At 39.8% G+C, this 20400-nt stretch overlaps 1 protein-coding gene across 2 annotated transcripts in view; it reads right to left on the bottom strand.

Moving 5' to 3' along the window:
* Nucleotides 1-20400, bottom strand: part of fn1b (fibronectin 1b) — a 39011-nt gene that overhangs the window by 3807 nt on the left and 14804 nt on the right. Inside the window, exons 16-42 of one of the 2 annotated variants that reach the window (XM_030123151.1) lie at nt 20183-20311; nt 20004-20093; nt 19719-19913; nt 17797-18075; nt 17433-17696; nt 17239-17333; nt 15722-15890; nt 14183-14269; nt 13799-13990; nt 11999-12277; nt 11472-11663; nt 11258-11347; nt 10095-10361; nt 9889-10005; nt 8535-8693; nt 8282-8437; nt 8060-8176; nt 6640-6909; nt 6366-6553; nt 6194-6281; nt 5920-6099; nt 5715-5804; nt 5077-5265; nt 4073-4162; nt 3139-3578; nt 1725-1863; nt 603-764 (exon numbers count right to left, since the gene is read on the bottom strand). In XM_030123151.1, coding sequence (XP_029979011.1) covers nt 603-764; nt 1725-1863; nt 3139-3578; nt 4073-4162; nt 5077-5265; nt 5715-5804; nt 5920-6099; nt 6194-6281; nt 6366-6553; nt 6640-6909; nt 8060-8176; nt 8282-8437; nt 8535-8693; nt 9889-10005; nt 10095-10361; nt 11258-11347; nt 11472-11663; nt 11999-12277; nt 13799-13990; nt 14183-14269; nt 15722-15890; nt 17239-17333; nt 17433-17696; nt 17797-18075; nt 19719-19913; nt 20004-20093; nt 20183-20311 — 4713 coding nt within the window. The remainder of the gene's footprint in view (nt 1-602; nt 765-1724; nt 1864-3138; nt 3579-4072; nt 4163-5076; nt 5266-5714; nt 5805-5919; nt 6100-6193; nt 6282-6365; nt 6554-6639; nt 6910-8059; nt 8177-8281; nt 8438-8534; nt 8694-9888; nt 10006-10094; nt 10362-11257; nt 11348-11471; nt 11664-11998; nt 12278-13798; nt 13991-14182; nt 14270-15721; nt 15891-17238; nt 17334-17432; nt 17697-17796; nt 18076-19718; nt 19914-20003; nt 20094-20182; nt 20312-20400) is intronic. The other variant, XM_030123158.1, reaches the window with a different exon arrangement.

Raw genomic sequence — 20400 nt, 5'->3', positions numbered from 1 at the left:
AATATTACAGGCGAATGAAATGGCTTTGACTAGAAGATCTTGCAAAAATAAGCCTGATGTATTCTGCTACATCTGTGGTGAATACACCATTGTACCTAACAGGAATCCTGTAAGAAAATGATTTTTTTTTTCTCTTAAAACCTATTTTGGGTGAGAACTATATAAAAAAATCAACTGATAAAGTCACAAAAATGTAATCAATTTTGTGAGAAGATCAAATTTTTCAAAATCAAATTAGCAAAAAACCCTGACCTGATTGAGAAAAACAGATGTCCTTTTTGGATTTAGCGGTGCAAAATGGTCGTAATTCAGTTGAAAAACCTAGACAACTTGCAAAAAACATTTTTTTGTAACCCAGTGTTATTTATCTTAAGAGTTAAATTCTTATTTTAAGTGTTTAAGTGTTTAAGTGTTTTAAGTGTTCATACATTTGCAGACAGGCTTGTTTCTGGATTTAACAATCTTAATTCAAGAAGTCTTGTCTAGAGTAATTATCTCGCTGCATGGACAGATATTTCACTTGTTTGGAGTACCTTTTTCCTAACATTTAGTGTTTTTATCTTGTTTTTAGACTCTCCTTTTTTTGCATTCCAAAAACTTACTCGATGAATCGCATCTGAAGTGACCACTGCCCAGGCCCAGGCATCTGCACCACAGCTTGAAGCCTGTCTCTGACATGCGCTCCCACTCTGCACCGACATTGTGGTGGGTGGCGGTAAAGGAGTCATAACATGAGTCTCCACTGGAAGGAACTCCATCTGTCACTGAAATAAGAGAAGGGAGTAAAATTAAAATGAAAGTAAAAAGTATGACATTAGTCACTTCAGTTTCATCCACAGTAAGTTCTTTTTGAATGATAGTTTCAGTTAAGTTAATTCCTTGTAAAGACGATGATTCAGTGTCAATATTGTGTCTTGTAAGAAAGTGAGGTAAAAGTTTATTACAAAATGAAAATGAAAAGTGTTGAAACAATATTTTTCACTAGCGCGTTGACCTGTTGGGATCCACGGGTTCTGGATGTGGCAGTTTTTATGCTGTTGTGTATTCGTGCATGCAGTCACTGCCAAAGCATTCTGGCCATAGCAACGTGATAGTGAGGCTACTGTATTCCAAACTTACTAATATCTCCCATAATATTGATCCTATCAATGTGCCATTTTCGCTACTGTCTTCCTTGACCAAAAACACATAAGTATGCCAAACTGCAGCAGTCAGCTCTTTCCAGATTTTGTGTGATTCCCGAGACACACGCACGCACACAGAGACCACTTGGCTTTTATAATATTGATGGAGGACTGTGAAAGACAGCTGCAGCTATAAACCACATGCATCAGCAACTTTTAACCAGGAAATAAACAACACTAGCTATTTATAGCATACAAAAACCAGTCAACCTAATAACTGACATGCTTGTTTTTTGTTAAAACTGCATAAGAAAATAAAAAGAAATGACTAGGTGTGTAGTATTACATACAGTATGTTTGCATAACTTTCATTATTAAATCCCTGTTCAAGTCATCTTTTTGCAGCTTCTTAAATTTACACAAACAGATGCCTCCTCGGTGAATCTGTATAGAGTACAGCAGTGTTAATGAATTGTGGGTAAATTCCCTCAGATAAAGTTTATAAAGAGAGCAGTCATGAACTTGCTGAATTGACAGTAGGACAGTCCTGAGGGTGGAGATTAGGACTGAGCCTTAGATTTGTACTATGTCAACACTTACTGCTGTTTCCAGTGGTGATCATCTGCTCTAGAATCTTGTGCTTGAGCGCCCCAATGAGAGCCTCCACCATCACATTGTAGTTTGCTCCGGGGGTCAGTCCTATCAGGGTCGCTGTGGTGGCTGTGCCTGGCAGGCGGACCTGGACAGGGGGTTAAAGAAACCATTTTTTTTTTTTTTTTTTTTTTATTTAACCAGGAAGAAAATCCCATTGAGATTAAGAACCTCTTTTCCAAGGGAGTCCTGGCCAAGAGGCAGCACAACATACATTTACAACATACTAATAATAATAATAATGGATTATGATCTATGAACGCATTCTCAAAGCGCGTACAGAGGATCCATTACACTGGTCAACAACAAAGTTATTGTTTAAGTTTTTTGAGCTGATTTAGGATAATTTTGGTGTTCTGAATCCAAAAATCACATTCATTTTGCTCAATCAGGTCAACTTTCTGAACGATGCTACATATTGGCTTTTTAACATTTTTGCTTACATTTATGGGCATTTTCACATCATATGATACAAAATTCTTTCATATTTCTTGCAATAAACGAGTTCTGAAGGTTTTACTTTTGCCAATTTATGATTAATGGTTTTTTTAATATTACAGGTGAATGAAATGGCTTCGACTAGAAGATCTTGCAAAAATAAGCCTGATGTATTCTGCTACATCTGCGGTGAATACACCATTGTACCTAACAGGAATCAAGTCACAAGTTTCATAAAGTGTGCTTACCGATCTTATTTTGGTATTAATTATTATATTTTGTGAGAAGATCAAATTTTTCAAAATCAAATTAGCAAAAAAACCTGACCTGATTGAGAAAAACAGATGTCATTTTTGGATTTAGTGGTGCAAAATGGTCTTAATTGAGTTGAAAAAACATAGACAACTTGCAAAAAACATTTTTTTTGTAACCCAGTGCTATTCATTCACTCTCACATTCTCCCTCTGGTGGTGGTAAACTACATCTGTATCCACAGCTGCCCTGGGGCAGACTGATGGAGGCGTGGCTGCCAATCTGCGCCTACATGCCTTCCGACCACCACCAAACATTCACACACGAGTGTGAGTAGCAGCACTGGAGGCAAAGGGGATGAAGTGTCTTGCCCAAGGACACAACAGCACATGGACAGAGCGGGATTTGAACCGCCAACCCTTCGGTTATTGGCCAACCCACTCTACCATCTGAGCCGCCCCAACATACAATAATTTACAGGACCAGTCAATCTGTGTAAAACACGTGCAAGTCATTGAGTTATTCTCTAGCACTCTGAGTCTGGATTTAAAAGCATTCAGAGAAATCAGTTCAGTCAGATGAAACCAGATGTGTTATAGTGAAGCAAAAGGTACAGACATGATTTAATGAGGGAAAAAAATAATAAATACTCAGAATGGAAGTTGTCTTTTACCTGGAACATCTTCTCATTTAAGTGTGTGACTGGATGGCAGGACACCAGATAGGCGTTGCTCTGTTTGTACGGCTTCCAGGAGATGGTGGTCTGGGTTTGGGCCTCCTGTGGGACTCCGGTCTCATTACCAAACGTGGAGCCGACGGGTACGTTCAGTCTGAGGATGGGCAGCCTGCGGCCCTCTGCATCGGGAATGGGCACAAAGACCAGCGGCTCACGAACCTGCCCATAGGGTGACTGGGGGTTCCCATTATACCTGTTGTCTCCATTGTTGTTGTACTCTGTGTACTCCACATGCTGGCTTTGACCACTATGCCCATCCTGGCCATTGGTGCCCACTACATGAACTCTGTTGTCCAAATCAGGTTCAGGCACATCCAACCTGTCCCCAGAACCTCCAGGATGGTGTGGCAGTGGCAGGGGAAGCAAGGAGTCTGGTTCTAGGCGGGAGAAATGAGGTTAGGGGAGCAAGCCGGTTAGATGAGGGGGAGGGAAAGCTGAGCTGCTGTAACATATCTCAGCCAACAGGGGGCGACAGATATGCATTATTGCTGGGATACTATTTCATTGGCAGAGTGCTGTCATGCAGTATTACAAACACACAGATATTTTGAATGGCATTTCTACAGGCATTCAAAATAGAAGGGGATATTATTGTTTTAGGTGTCTAACGCTGATCAACTGCATAATTTGTCTAAGCCTCTACGCTAAGCAGAACATCTGACGCAGCTACAAGCAGGTAAAAGCTGCTATAAAAGCCCTAACATCTTCTAAGACACCTACCATTAGTACTTTGATTTCTTCGTACTCTATTACACAATTTGAATTTTTTTTTTAACCAGTTTCATTTGTCACTTGTCGGAAGAGTCGTCTAATTTGATTTCTGTGTGGATCCTTCGTTGTTCTGAGACACAATGATGTTTAAAATACTCACGAGTCCTGATTCGGCCCACCAGGGGTGTGCTTCTCCGAGTGTTCTGGATGGCAATGATCTTGATGATGTACTCGGTTGCAGGTCTCAGGCCTGTAATGATGGATGGTTATCAACACATAGTAGGATGAGTAAGGTTGGTAGGTACCATTAACCTGTTTAACCCTGACCATATTTTCAGGGGAAAAACGCCTAAACAGACATACCCAAAGTAAATGAAGAATTACTTCACAATAATAAGGTTCATATGGATGTTCTTGGTGTCTATGGACATTTAGAGACCTCACAGAATCTATTCTCATTGTCTAAAATATTGTATCTATTACTATGCCTGAGTAAGCTGTAACAAACTAAAAGAGAAATTAGAATTCTTTAATCTCGCCTGTTTTTTTTTTTCGGCTGGATTGACGATGATATGCATAAATTAATTGTTTGTGTCGGAGATTTTTAATAGCGTATATTTCACCCCACAAAGATTAAAAATCATGTTTGAACATTAAAGTTTGCACTAAAATACACTTTTGATGTACTTTTATTAACATTAGGGTCTAAACTTTGAGCAAAAGTTGAAAAAAACATCCATTGTCCTGATTTATTATATTTTTATAGTAGATGAATATTAATATAATTTTTTAGGCCCGCGGGCAGGCCGATAGGGCTAAAGGGGTTTAAGAGAGCATCTTCCACATCATTTTAAGATATTTCTAATAAAGATAGTGGTGAAAATATTGAGCAGCTCTGTGAGCCGACAGATGATAAAATATAGCACGTCAAACTGAACAAAATGTTAATATTTCACTTTTTTTATCAGGCTCACATGAGAGAACTGTGAGTATTTTGTTACCCTTGAATTGGAAATTTGATGCGTTAATTTTTGTTCATTTTTTGGTTTTAGGAAGTCACTGAAGATTTCATATTGAAGTGTAACTTCCTGTTAAACACTTAATCCCATCAGCAACTAAAATATAGTCCCTTGCACATTTGTTTCCAATGGTGCAACATCGTACCAGTTATGGTGGCGTAGTTTTGGCCAGCGTGGGGCCGTGGGGTGAGCTCTCGTGGTGCTGTGCCTGATTCCTCATAGGTGATGTAGTATCCTGTGATGTGAGTGGCGGGTGGCTGCCAGGTGAAGGAGACGGAGGTGGGGGTCAGAGATGTGACCTGCAAGTTGGTGGGGGCTTGGACGACTGGTTGAGCTAAAAAAGAACAACAAAATTAGTGTAGTTTAGATGATCTGATCAGCTTTTTTTTTTTCTTTTTTTTTTTTTGTTATGGTGGAATGTCTTATCTGATATTAAAACCACAGAGCCTTTGTCTGTGCTCAGATTAGAAATAATTTATACTGGGAAATGGGTTGTTCACCATGAACCCAGTTCTGTTTCCAGTTTGGGTCATGCATGTTGAATGTCATTCATCTCTGTGATTCCCATCCCCTCTGTACTCTACCCTATTTAATAAAAACTGGAAAATAAAATAGGGAAAAATGGCATATTCTGTGGCTGCATGTCTGTAAACCATCATGTTTTATAAATGTTAATGTAATGTGTGTATACAGGAATATCTACTGGTACTGAATCATGTAATGTTCGGGGATAAGATAAAAAAGCAGAGTCATTAGTTCAGTATTTTGTTAGTTCACACCTACCTGTCTGAACGGTGAGAGTGAAGGGGGCGCTCTTTGTGTTTCCATTCAGAGTGTACAGTTTAACTGAGTATGTGGTGCCTGGCTGCAGACCTTAAGAAAAATATTACATCATAAAATTAGACAACAAAATCAGATAGAAGCATTCAGACTCACCCTAACCCCTCTGCCCTGCATCTGTAACCAGTTTATTTAATGTGTCGTTTACCTGTGAGAGTGTAGGTGCGTGTATCTGCAGGGATGGTCCTGGTGATAGTGGGCTGTGACCCACTAACGGGTGTGGCATCAATGAAGAAACCAGAAATGGTTTCCACCTTGGTGCGCCAGGTCAGTGTGAAAGAAGTGTCCTTTACATCAGAGATTCGCACTCTCCTTGGAGGGCTTACATCTTCAGAGGAAGGAGAAAGTGACAAGAAACAGACGTGTGCATTAGAGCTGGTGACAACTGAAAAACATGGTTCGTTTTTGGCCAGACTAACTACCTTCCAGTGTGGTCGTCTCTCCCTCCAGTGGTCTGCTGGTGACAGAGTTCTTCAAGGCATAGACGTAGATCTGGTATGTCGTTGCCACCTTAGATTCACCAACAAAAATTTGGTATTAACTCACTGTTTACTCCATGTTTTGTCATTAAAATCAAACCAGAGCTGTGCTTACCATCAGTCCTGGAACAGTGACACGTGTGGTGTCTGGAGCAACGTTCATCTCTTTGGTGGGGCCGTTGATGTTCTTAGGGTTGACGACCACGCGGTAGCCGGTCAGACGTGCACGGGGGGCTTGCCATGACACAACAAAGGAGGAAGGACCAACGTCTGAGATCACCAGGTTTGTGGGAGCAGGGATTACTGTAGCGAAGAAACACCAAACCGTTTTAGCCTTGGTATGTGGCCCTCTTTTTACTTTGTATTTTGCTGATTCCTGTGTTTTCTACCTGTGGCCTGGTGTCCCACCAGTGGTGTACTTGTTGTGTGGCCGTGAAGGGCGATGACTTTAACGGTGTACTCTGTGCCGGGGCGGAGGCCTGTCAGAACCACACTGTCCTGGTCCCGTCTGGGTGCAGGACGCAGCTCCCTCTCACTCTCCTCTGAGCTGGAGTACAGGACGCGGTATGAGGTCACGGTGCCGTCTGGACTGTCCCAGGTGATGCGCATGGAGGTGGAGTCAATGTCAGAGAAGGTCAGGTCTTTAGGGCGGTCCATAGCTGCAGGAGAAAGTGAGAGGAGAGAAGGGCATTCCTTTGAACTACATTTGACACCGTTGTTGATTTGAATGCAATATATAAGTGAGCTGCAAGTTTGTTCACCAATTTGCCAGTTAATTCCAAGGTTACGGAGGTGCACATTAGTAAATAAGGCCAGTGATGAATGAATTATTGCCATTTCATTTGTCTTTTCATGTAACAGTTGTTCATTCCCCACTTGTTGAGTGAAAACCACATATCAATGACTTCTGATAAACTGGAGCATGACATACTCCTTTATGGGTTGAGTAAAAAAATGCATGTTCTTACTAACATATGAAGATAAATATATGTAATAATAATGGATTACATTTATATCGTGCTTTTGTATTTGTGCATACTCAAAGCGCGTACAGTGGATCCATTATTCATTCACTCACACACTGGTGGTGGTATCACAGCTGTCCTGGGACAGGCTGACAGAGGCATGGCTACCAATCCATGCCAACAGCCCCTTTGACCACCACCCAACATTCATTCACATTCATACACCAGTGTGAGTAGCGCTGGAGGCAAAGGTGGGTGGAGCGTCTTGCCCAAAGACACAACGGCACATGATTAGGACAGAGTGGGATTCGAACCGCCAACCCTCTGCTTACTGTATGATATATGTATATATATATATATATATATATATATATGTATGAAGATAATAATAATAATGGATTAGATTTATGTAGCGCTTTTCTATGAATGCAAACTCAAAGCACTTACAGAGGATCCATTATTCATTCGCTCTCACATTCTCCCTCTGGTGGTGGTAAACTACATCTGTAGCCACAGTTGCCCTGGGGCAGACTGATGGAAGCGTGGCTGCCAATCTGCACCTACGGCCCTTCTGACCACCACTGAACATTCACACACATTCATACACCAGTGTGAGTAGCAGCACTGGAGGCAAGGGGGATGAAGTGTCTTGCCCAAGGACACAACAGCACATGGATAGAGTGGGATTCGAACCGCCAACTCTTCGGTTATTGGACGACCCACTGTACCATCTAAGCCATGGCCGCCCCAAGAGGTGCCAGTAAAACAGTGATAGGGTTACACTAGGGATGCAACTTGCTCTGTCTTTCTTGAATATGTTCTTAATCAGAAGAATTAAACCAACCAGTGATTGCATTCTCCACAGCAGGGGACGAGGGCTGTCCGTCTGTGCCCAAGGCGTAGACACTCACGACATACTCAGCTGTGGGCATCAGACCCGTGAACGTCATCTGTGTCTGATCTGTAACAGAAGCAGTGAGAAGGCTGAGGGTCATACACAGGAGACACCTTTAACTAAACCGATATGAGGCACAGATGAAAGAAAGGTTTGGAACAGATGTCTTACCAGGGCCCACCACCTCAGAGTAGGAGGGTCCCAGACCATTCTTGGGGATGCTGGTGATCCTGTATCCTCTGATGGGTCCCTGAGCAGGAGTCCAGCGGACCGTGATGGCGTTGTCACTCACATCGGTCACCTGCATGTCAGTGGGGGTCTCAGTGTCTGAAAAAGACATGAACACAAGCCAAGCATCAGTCCAGTTCCACCTGTCAGTGTTTCGTTCAGTTTTAGTTCGGGGACTGTTTTTATGCTGCTGTACCCGTCTTGTGTGTGATGAAGACTGGGGTGTTGGAGGCAGGGCTGTCTCCTCGTCCAGTAACAGCGTAGACGGTGATGGTGTAGTCTGTGCCGGGCCTCAGATGGTTGATGGTGGCCGTGGTCTGGGTGCCTGGGACTGAGAACTCTTGAGGAGCGCCATCTGAACATTGAGATGAAACAGGACAAGAGTCAAATCTAAGCAGAGGTTTAACCAGAGTTTAACAGAGTACTTGTGCAGCTCTTGAAAGTCTTAAAAAGTATGGAATTTTGAAACACTGTTTTCCAGATAAGATAAGAAATGCATGAGGGAAACTTATAAAATACTTGATATGATTTCACTGACTGGTCTGTACTGGAATGATTCTAGTGAAACTTGTTTGTGTGATATCCATGCACTTTCATGATTTTCATAGGTTTTGAAAACGTTTCTGTCATTCATACATTTATTAAAATGAACCTTTCTACTACACACAACAGGTAAAAATCTCAACCACAAAAGTAGGCATGCAAGTGTAAAAGTACATAAAATCAAGGTCTAGGGGAAAAAATAGTAGTTTTGAAAAGGTCTGAAAGTTTTATTTGGATAAAAAACAAGCACCCTATTTAAGATGTATTCAGAATTGAAAATATTACTAAAGTAAAAAAATATATATTATTTTATGATTGTTTATTATACAAAACAGTTGTTTTAAAAGCGTTATTTTATCTCATAGTATTGTTGAATTCTCTATTGTGATCAGTTAATGATGGTATTCTATTGTCTGTTATTTCTGGGTGCTATGTTTAATAGATCTTTGCTGTGCTATAGACATTTCCAAGTACAGAATCTGAAGTATTCTACTGTAGGAACTATGTTATGCAGTAGTGAAAATAAAATAATTTTCAGGTAACTTCATCATTAGTTTCTGTTAAATTACACATTTATTTTCTAAGAAGTGCAATAAATCAAAATAAACCCCATCAGGGTGATACAAAACTGATATCTCACTGTCAGGTTTTATTTTACAACAATGACCAGTTCACTATACTTTACATAGAATATTATATCAGGTTAACAAACACATGTAAGTGTATTTTAATGTCGTAGAGCCAAATTTAGACTCTTAGGACAATAGTGGATAACAAAGTACTGCATCTGATCACATGTTTTTTGAGGGTTTTTTAATATAAAAAAGAATGATTGTCAAATAAGTAGAGCAGAAAGTGCAATAACTGCCACAGAGAAATATTAAACAGGAGGATAAAATGGAGTTATCTCCAAATTGCATTTAAGCGCAGTGACTACATCTACTCATTTACATTTCACTATTGGATTTATCTGCCATTGACTGGATAGTGAAATCATCTGTACTCACCTCCGCCCACATAAACAATCCTGTAGTATCTCACAGTGACAGAGGGGGCGTCCCAGCGAATATTGATGCTGGTGGGGGTGGATGAAGTAACCTCCAGGTCGGTGGGAGCATCAGAGACTGGAAAGGGATCAGAAGAGCAGTGAGGTTTGTGAATGTGTCACTAGAGGAGGAAAGTGAGGTGGGCTTCTGAACGTGCGTGGACTCACTGGTGGCCTGTGTGCCGGTCAGAGGCTGACTCTCCTGATTGTGACTGACTGCATACACATAGATCAGATACTCCGTCTCCGGTGTCAGTCCGGTCAGAGTGTAGTGGGTCCTGGATGGGGGCAGCCGCTCATCTTTGGCGCGTCCGCCGCTCGTCTCCTGATAACGGATGCGGTAGCCGGTGATAACAGCAGTTGGAGCCACCCAGTGAATGGTGAAAGAGTTAGTCTGAATGTCTGAGAAGTCCAGGCCAGTAGGGGAGTCCAGAGCTGAGGTATTAGAGGAGGATAGAATTTAAAAACATGGTAATCATTTATAATAATTTGTGGGTTCTTGATTTGAGGGTTTTTAGTTTTTATGTTCCATAAAATACAGTAAAGACTGCAATCATCTTCTTATGAAACATGATATGTACACTGTAAACCCCAATAAGTTAATATAACTCAAAAAAATAGTTGAAACTGATTACATCGAAATTTTTAAGTAATGTAACTCTAAACCCGTTGCCTCAAAAAATGTAAGTAATGAGTAATGAAAACTTGAGTGTATTAAACCTAAATGCTTGATTTGAATGGAATTGCTATTTAAGTCCAACACAATAAATGCCAAGTTAATTTAATGTAAAATTTGTTCCACTGTCAATTGCTTTGTATAATCTATAACTTAAAATCATCAGGTCATTGGACTCAGTCCCAAGTTGATTTAAATAAAAATCTTCTGCAATATAAATTGCTTTGCATAATTATTAAACTTAATATATTGTAGCATGGATGGAAATTAGGCAGGGAGTTAGTTTAATATAATTTAGCAGTACAGGAAGTGCTTTTAATTTGGTGAGGCATAAAGATTTACATTAAAAAAAGTGGTCATGACTAAAACTTGGTGATTTAAATCCATTCAACTTAAACTGTTTTTGTACTTTTGACTACGTCTACAAATTAGTAGAATATACTTAACATTTTATAGTAATGTCATAAAACTTAAATCATTTAAGTACATTGTAATTAAAGCATTTTAGTAAATACAAAGTCCGGGCTTACAGTGTAGTGAATTGAGAAGCTCTGGCCTGAAGCATAACATAAGTACCAGTATAGGACCATAGGGCCACTAGATGGCCCCCAAAAGCACCTTTACACAACTTTACATTTGTCACTGTCATACTCACTTGTCCTCTGAGTTCCTGTTGCTGGTTGACTCTCTCGTTCATCATAAACACACACGACACTGATACGGTACTCAGTGTTAGGCAGCAGGTCTGAAAAAGCCAGAAATATCAGCTAAGAATGATATCAGATGGAGGTTTATCCTTCATGGCTGTGCTATCAAAGATATAACACCTGTATAATAACACCTTCAAACACATATAGCCTTTATCTTACTCTGTAGCAGGTAGGTGTTGGTGGCTCCGCCCACATTAACCTCCTTAAAGTCATCGTCAGTGGTAACAGGGTGATAACGGATGATGAACCGAGAGATGTCGCTTGGGGTGGCAACATGGGGGACTGTCCAGGTCACTCTGATATGGTCAGGTCCCACTCCTCCAAACTGCAGGTTGGTAGGAGCTGGTATGGCTGGATGAATGAAATATGAAATGTTTTAGCTAAATGTGAACACGAATCCCTGGATGTTTATGTGCTGTATAAGAGACATTTTCTGCACTCACATTCCACAGTTATGGAAAACGCCCCTGAAATAACAACTATATGAAGTGCAAAGAGGCTAACTTAATAAAAGCAGATTTACAAAGACAGAAAAAGATATCTCTGATGTGATGTATGTCTAAAAAAAACACTGCATGTTAATTTATTGTGGGCGTTATTCAAATAACTGTGAGTATCTTTTTTCATCTTTCTTATAAATCATAACCCAAGTCCTCCCCTGTGATTGAGTGAAAGAGTTAAATCACCAGCATGTGTTTGCTTTGTATGTGTGGTCGGCTCGCTTTCTCCCTCCTCTGTAACTGTGGAGATACTGATGTCATAGTCCACACCCGGCTCCAAACCACGAACTGTGTAATAACCAGTAGATGCCTCCACCATATCTTGAAAAATCGGCATGCTCTCGCCTGCTGTTACTACGGAAATCCGGTAACCGGTAATGGTAGAATAGTTCAAAGGGATCCAGCGCAGGCCAATGGTGGTGTCAGTAACGTCGACAAAGTCAATGTGACTTGGCGGGGGTATGCCTGAAAGGGTTAGGCCAGTTGCAAAGCGCAAGCAAAATTAGAAAAAAGCAGAAATACCAGACTAATAACATCACATTACATTCAAGTATTCAGAGATGAGATGAGATGAGGCATGCTAGATTGACATATTATGAATGAACAGGCTCAAAAACATTCATAATTAATACTTTCAAGCAATGAGAATCCTAGGCATGCTCCAAAAATAATCCTTAATTTCCCAGTTATGATCTTCATGCAAATGGTGTGTTAGCCAATGGTTATGTTAGTAATAGGTTGTAATAATTATTATAGTCACTCAAAGAAATGAACCCAAAAAGAATGGACACCAGTCACTGGAAATAGCCATTGTGAAAACCTGTTTTGTTAATTTTGTTTCAACCCACAAATAGTCGTTCTTTTCCATAAACAAAATCACTCTCACCAGCTCTGGCCTCATCAGAGGTGGGTAGAGTAGCCAAAAATTAGACTCAAGTAAAAGTACTATTACTTTAGAAACATATCGCTCAAGTACAAGTAAAAAGTAGTCCTCCAAATAATTACTCAAGTAAAAGTAAAAAAGTACTTAATGAAAAATTTACTCAAGTACTGAGTACTTCCTGAGTAACATCATATTTATTGTTCTTTTAAATTCAACAATTAATGAATGAAATGTTAAAATAAACTATAGAAAATATATATGGGAATATTACAGCTAGTTACAAATACCTCACAATAATCGTTATTGGTTCCATCACTTTAATATTTCTAGTCTGTTCTTATGGAGGCAGATACTGTGCATGGTTTTCTATTTATTTTTACGAGTTAGCCTGGATATCTTTACACATATCTCCCCCTTCTGTCAAATTTCTTTAACTCATGTGACTCTTCAGAGTTTTTGGCGGAAATCTTTCTAACAAAACAAAGCAAATGGTTCGTGCATTAACAAATGACCAAAAATAAAAGTAACAAGTAGAATGTGCACCATTGTAATGGAGTAGAAGTAGCATTTCTTCTTCATAAATATACTCGAGTAAAAGTAAAAAGTATGTCGTATTAAAAGTACTCTTAAAAGTACAATTTATGCAAAAAGTTACTTAAGTAAATGTAATGGAGTAAATGTAATGTGTTACTACCCACCTCTGGGCCTCATTATTTTTTCATACGTGGTAGAGAACAAAATTGAGTTAAAAAGAAGGTGGGCATAAGATACAAAATAAAACTGTGATGGAATGATAATTTACTGTAATCATTTTAAAGTGCAAGAGTTTATCAGAGCCATGCGTTTGTTGTTTTAGGGGTTTCTACCACCCCTAGTAGCAAAAAAATGCAGCTCTGGGAAAAGACTGCTGATTTTTTTTTCTTTAAATCTGCATCAGTTTAAAAGTTCTGTGTTTATACGGAAATCTGTCCAACACAAATGGACACAATGTAAAGATATAATCAAATAATAATAATGACACTGTCTGGGGGTGAAAATATCATTGTTGGCTGGAGTTTTAAGTCGCGTACACATACACACCAGACCCTCCTGTGGGCTCCTACCTGGGGTGACAATGGTGGACACAGGTGCACTTTCCAAATGGTCTTTGGATGTGAACACACTGACGTTGTACTCCACCCCCAGATTCAGGTTTTCAAGAATGCATGAAGTTTGATCGGCACGAACCAGCTCTTCTAGGGAGTTTCCTCGTTGGCCGTTAGTCGGCGTGCTCGTCACCCTATAGCCTGAGATGCCTGGGGAGGATTGCAACACGGTCATGACAAATGTACTGGTGACGTTTCTGTAAACTGTGAGTCAATGCAGGAATTAAAAGGAAATGCCCTGAAAAGACTTTGTCCTGAAAAAAAAAAAAGAATTATAGGCCAAGGTCTGCACTCGGTGTCATCCAACTGGTTGAGTGTGTGGGGAGTACAGTCAATATTTACCTGGAGTTTTGGAGGCTACCCAGTAGACAGTGAGATCTCCTGTGTTGGGGTTGGACTCCACTCTTAGGTCAGTGGGAGGAGACAGAGCTGTAACGAGAGCAAAGCAGACCATGGCACAGGCATGAAAACCTGGAAACTCATGAGAAAAACTTATCTTAATACACTTCTTAGCAGTATTAAATTAAAAATAAAACTTGGCTTCATCTTTCGAATTAAATCATGTCTGTCTTTCGAATCAAGAAGGAGACTGGTTTCAGCTACATTTGTCTGTGCTGGACTATGGTGATGTCTTGTACATGCATGCCTCCACCCATAGTTTACGGTCACTGGACACAGCGTATCATGGAGCTCTGAGGTTCACCAGCAATTTTAAATCTCTTACCCATCATTGTCTGCTTTATGATCGTGTAGGATGGTCTTCCTTGTCGGCTCGCAGACTGAATCATTGGCGTATTTTCATTTACAAGTCTATTCTAGGTCTGCTCCCATCCTACCTTCAGACCTACATCAGTCGGAGAACCACAGACACTTATAACACTGGTCTACAATTTTTTTTTAGAAATGATTTGCTTCAGAGATTAAATGTGCTAAATGTTACGTATTTTAATAAGATTAATTGGAAAATAAATGACAAAAGTGCCAGTTTGCTGATGTTTTCAAGGTATATGATTAAGTGTTATTACACATATATATTGGTTTATGTACATTTATATAATAGTTTCATAAATCTTCCACTAAACAGAACCTGTAAAGTGAATGTATTCTAATGTGCAGACAGTGTTTTGAAGTAGATCTTTTAGCTCTGAGACAAATATTCCTTTTGAGTCAAACCCATTCTCTCGTTAATTCTTGAATTTCACATTTTGACCCAAGGCTGTATCTTGGAAAGTTCAGCCAACCAGCATTTTTGACTTTGATTTTTCTTTATCAGTGACTCTCATGTGGTAAAATTTCATTACTTTCATTCTGGAAGCATTTTCCTTATAGACCAGTGTAATCTGCGTTCTCAGGATCTTTTCTTGTTGTCTGTTCCTAAAGTTAGAACTGAACAGGGGAGAAAGGCCTTCAGGTATGCGGCCCCATTCACCTGGAATGAACTATAAAAAGACCTGAAACTGAAGGATCTGGTTTCGTTGGACATTTTTAAGAGGATGCTGTATGACTTAGAGAGGGAGATATCTGGCTGCAGATGTTTTACCTGATGTACTTTTGTCCACATTTCATGAGCACTTTTTGAGTTGACTTTGGCAGGTTTGACTTGTCTATGTGCTTTTTATGTATTTGTTTTTATGTATGGAAGTCTGTCTGTAACTATTTAATGTACTGCTGCCCGTCTTGGCCAGGACACTCTTGAAAAAGAGATTCTTAATCTCAATGAGGTTTTCCTGGTTAAATAAAGGTAAAATAAAAAAAATTAAAATAAAATTCTCATCAGTATTAAATACAGGGTCAGCTACACTTCTATATACACTGCACCATCAAATATCACTGCTCTTAAAATGACTTAACAAAATGAAGCACAGTAATAAAAGGACGTACAAGTGACCACATTGCGTGTGATGGGATTTCCACGGTTGCGTCCATTGAAAATGGGCTGGACGCTGTAGGTGTACTCAGTTCCAGGGATCAAATCAGTTACGTAAATGCGACCGGTGTCCGAAGTCTGCTCTCTGGGAGATTCACCCTCCTGGCTGGGGAGCACAGACAGCTGGAACGAGGAAAAGGGAAACATGTAAAGATCCAGTGGCTTTGTTACTTAGGCAGGTCTGGTAAGGAAATGGAATTGGGCCATAAAACCAGTTTGTCTCTGGCTTTGCTGCCATAGCATCTTTAGTATGACAGTGTTTGATTTGTCCATTCTGGGCCACTGTAGAAACATGGCAGTGCAACCTGCTGGACTCTGGAGAAGGACTCCATCAGTAAATACAAAGAGGACATTCACAACACTAAACTATGATCCTTTTAAGGCAGGGGTGTCAAACTCATTTTCTTTCAGGGGCCACATTCAGCTCAATTTGATCTGCGGTGGGCCGGACCAGTAAAATAATAACAGTGAAAAAAGTACAGTTATATTATGATCAGGTTTACATCTACAAAGTTTCCTTAAAAATCTGAATTACATGAACAACTTGAATTGTCTCAAGAAAAACAAGTGCAATTTTAACAACATTCTGCCACGGTTTATCAGTTTATCAAGTACACATGTGCATTACAATCACACAAAACAATGAGTAACAGGCATAATATTAGTTAAATTGCATTTACTTTTCTTAAGGCGTTTCCATTTGTTCAGGTTATTCACAATTTTTGTAAAAGTATAATTTGGTATTGTATACATTTTCATGTAATTTTACTTTTTTACACCAAAAAAACAAAGAGAAAATTTGGGGTTGTCATTATTTACAGGTTATTATGACAATATTTTACTGGTTCTGACCCACTTGAAATCTAATTGGACTGTATGTGTCTGTATGTGGAACCTGAAATGAAATGATTTTGACACCATTGACTGTTTATATCTTCAGTGTAATTTTTGCATTTCACAAATTCATCCCGCGGGCTGGATTGGACCCTTTGGCCCCCGGGCCGCATGTTTGACACTTGTGTTTTAAGGTGATTATACACTCATGAAAACAGAATGAAAATTATATTCCAAAAATTACAGATTTCACCTTCAAAGATATTGACAGTATAAAATGTATTATTATATATGTATTATTGTTCCCTACAAGCTATGTCTGTCTTTTTTTTATTTATTTATTTTTATTCTCTTCTATTTCCGTTGGCTCAGTTAATATTTTTGTATATCACCGATTTGTTACTGCTTGTACCTAATTGATTTTCTACTGCACAGAGACTTTGCTATAATGTTTTTATTCCTGCTGTTGCCCCTTCTTGGAGGGCCTTGGGGTTGGTTTGGGCATGGGGGGAAAATGATATAAAAGGCAATGTATAATGTATGCACTGTAATTCCACTTCTTTGTATGTACTGTTACATTGCTCAAAAAAAGATAAATAAATAAAAATAAATAAATAAATGCATCATCGTTCCCTACCTTGTAGCTGAACCTGCGGACAGGTATCCAGGTGATGATGATAGAGGTGTCAGTGACCTCAGTGCTGAAGGGAGGAGCATTTCCCATCTGGGGAGCTGGAGAAAAAAAATGTTGAAAAAAAACAATGATGTCAGATTGAACAGTTTCTTCCATTTTGTGCGGTATTTTTTTACTGCTTAAACTCTGGTACTGACCGGTGGTGAAATATGAAGTGGTACCCTCGCTGAGCGTGTTGTCCAGCTCAGAGTGCAGGATGGCAGTGTACTGGGTGTCTGGACGCAGATTCCTCAAGGGGAACTGTGTGACCTGACCTGGGATCCTCTTCTCAACAGGGCTGGAGCCTTCAATGCTCAGGAAGAGACGGTAACCAGAGACAACAGCACGGGGGGCGTCCCAGATGACCATCACACTGTCGGAGCTGACGTCAGTGAACTGCACATTGGTGGGAGCATCAGGTTCTGGATGGGTAAGGAGAACATACAAAAGTAAAAAAGAAAATCACACATTTGGTATTTCCATGTTTTTTGTCTGATTCTGTCACCTTCTCTGATTACTTACTGGTTGTCTTTTCTCCAATCAGCGGCTCACTCTCCACTCCACCGTTAATGGCGTAGATGTAGAAGCGGTACAGTGTGCCAGGCTGCAAGTGGGTGATATCAGCGTACGCATTGGGTGAGATCGGCAGCTGCAGGGGCCGTGTCTCAGTGCCGTCAGGACCAACGGGGGAGAAGGTGACCCTGTAGCCTGTGACCTCACTGGGGGGTCCGGTCCAGGTGATGGTGATCCTCACATCTGAAACCTCGTAGAACTGCAGGTCTGTAGGGGCTGGGACCTCCTCTGTGCAAAGACAGATGGAACAGCTAAAACTAAACTGTGTTTAGAATAGAAGCTTTATTTGTCATTGGATAATAAATACAACGAAATTGCACATCCCCCCCACATAAAAAAAAAAAAAAAAACACAAATAACATTCATACTACATTCCTCTCACTCATAAATACATTCAGTAAGCACAACAAACTCACCAAAACACATCAATATTAAAATACTACTATATAAAAGTGCAATTATATAGAAAGTGCATCTTGTATCTAAGTCCTCTGGCTTAGATTTAAAGTGCTGGTGGCTATGGTATATGTTGGTGATTTAGAGAGTGGATGGCTCTTGGAACAAACTGTTTGAGTCTGGTTGTATGTGATCTGATTGTCCTGTATCGCCTCCCTGAAGGCAAAAGAGTGAACAGGTGATGACCGGGGTGGGAAGTGTCTGTGCTGCTGGACGTGGCTCTTGTGTCTACCTCACTGAGCACATTGAAACAATGCATTTAGTCATGTTGGAGGAAAAAATTCAAACTGTAGCCCTAATGGAAATAGATGAAACATCTGTATATTTGTGTGAATGCAAGATTATGTGTTTCCTTTTTTTAAAATGTTCAACTGTGATCAAATGATCAGTCTGTTGTACAGCTATACAAACTAAGGCATTTTAACACTGGACAGATCAGACATAATGTAATACAGCATATATCTGAGTATTAATAGTTTTTTGTGTGTATATCACTTTTTGTGCAGTTTTGCAGTACAGTATCAAAAAAGAGCTAATTTGTTGACATATGTACATCAGTATAAAATGTTCAACTACATCTGCACAATAAGGTCACTCAGGGACCACAAGAGACTTAATGGTCTAGAAAGAATGAATGATGGTATGGGTATAGTTGTAAAAAAATATTTTTTCACAAAGCAGTGTTTGCATTAGCTGCCTCACTGAAAAGTGATATCTAAAATCTCAGTCACTCTACAATAAATATGCTCTCTGACATTTTTTCTGACATATTTTATATTAAACACAGTTTTTCATTTCTGATGCTAAGAATCTCTAAATCACAGCAAAAAAAAGAAAAACATGTACTTTGTATACAGTGAGGTCTTGAGTGAGGCATCTTGTTTCACCAGCTTCACCAATGAAAATCTATATCAATCTTTTTGTGGCATAAATTACATAATGTCATTTCACTCTAATAACAATATTACATGAAGCACTGGCTGTTATAATGTTCAATGGTAACTAAACAAAAGGGCATGCACATAATAAAAAAACGTGTTGTGGCTAATGTACTGTCATATACTTCATAGTATATGACGTATAAAACATTATAATAGTATTTGGGTTTTAAATCCTTCCTATTCAGACTCCTTCCTTTGTATAATGCTAATATGACGCAATCAAATTTATTCTTACATTAAATAAGATTACAGAACCTGAAAACTGCAGGAAACATTTGACATAAAGTATACAGGTTGACAAAATAATAAACTTAGACCTAATTATCTTTACATTATTAAATGTTACATATAATATCTTTAAAATATAGAACTACAACTTGAATGTTTTAATGAAAATAGCCATTGTTAATATAAATGTATTATTGTTTATTATTCAGTGATAATACTGTATCCTTTCTGTTGCACTGAATGTACCTGGTAGAGGGGAACCGGCGGTGTTGACCTGGACAAAAAGAGGCTCACTCTCCTGACCCTCCTCCACAGCGTAGATGCTGATGTTGTAAAGCAGACCAGGCCGAAGGTCCACCAGGGTCGCTGAGGTCTGTGTGTCAGGCAGGGTCAGTTCTGTGCTGCTGCCTTCAAGTGATGGGGTGTAGACCACACGGTAACCTGACAGATAAAACAACAGGTTAAACAAAGTCAAAAACGAGTAAAAAAAAAACACAAACACAAAAACGCAGATACAGAGTAATGCTTTACCGGTGATCGGTGCCTGAGGCCTGGACCAGCTGATTTGGATGGAGGTCTCGTCAACCGAACCAACAGAATGCTGACCAGGGGTATCAGGAGCTGAGGGAGAGAGTGGAAATCATTTCTGTCATGTTTTATTCGGGTCACTATGAAAAATGTAGTCTTTGATCCCTGCAGAGGAGACCGACCTGTCGTTTGTGAGGTGGTCAGGATGAGGTGTGGCTCTCCCTGATCTGGAAGCTCATAGACGTTGACGTTGTATCTGCGTCCCGGCAGTAGATCTGAGATGGTGACGGAGTTTGCTGTACGAGGAATATCTGGAGGAGCACAGAAAAGCTTAGCAAACCTCCCCTGAAGATAAAGGCTGTGTGTAGTATAATTAGCCTCACCCTACCCTATGGTGGCC

This window comes from Sphaeramia orbicularis, chromosome 3, assembly GCF_902148855.1.
Source record: "Sphaeramia orbicularis chromosome 3, fSphaOr1.1, whole genome shotgun sequence".
NCBI classification, from domain to species: domain Eukaryota; kingdom Metazoa; phylum Chordata; class Actinopteri; order Kurtiformes; family Apogonidae; genus Sphaeramia; species Sphaeramia orbicularis.
Note: the sequence above shows the minus strand (reverse complement) of the source record. Positions and strands in the feature narration are given on the sequence as shown.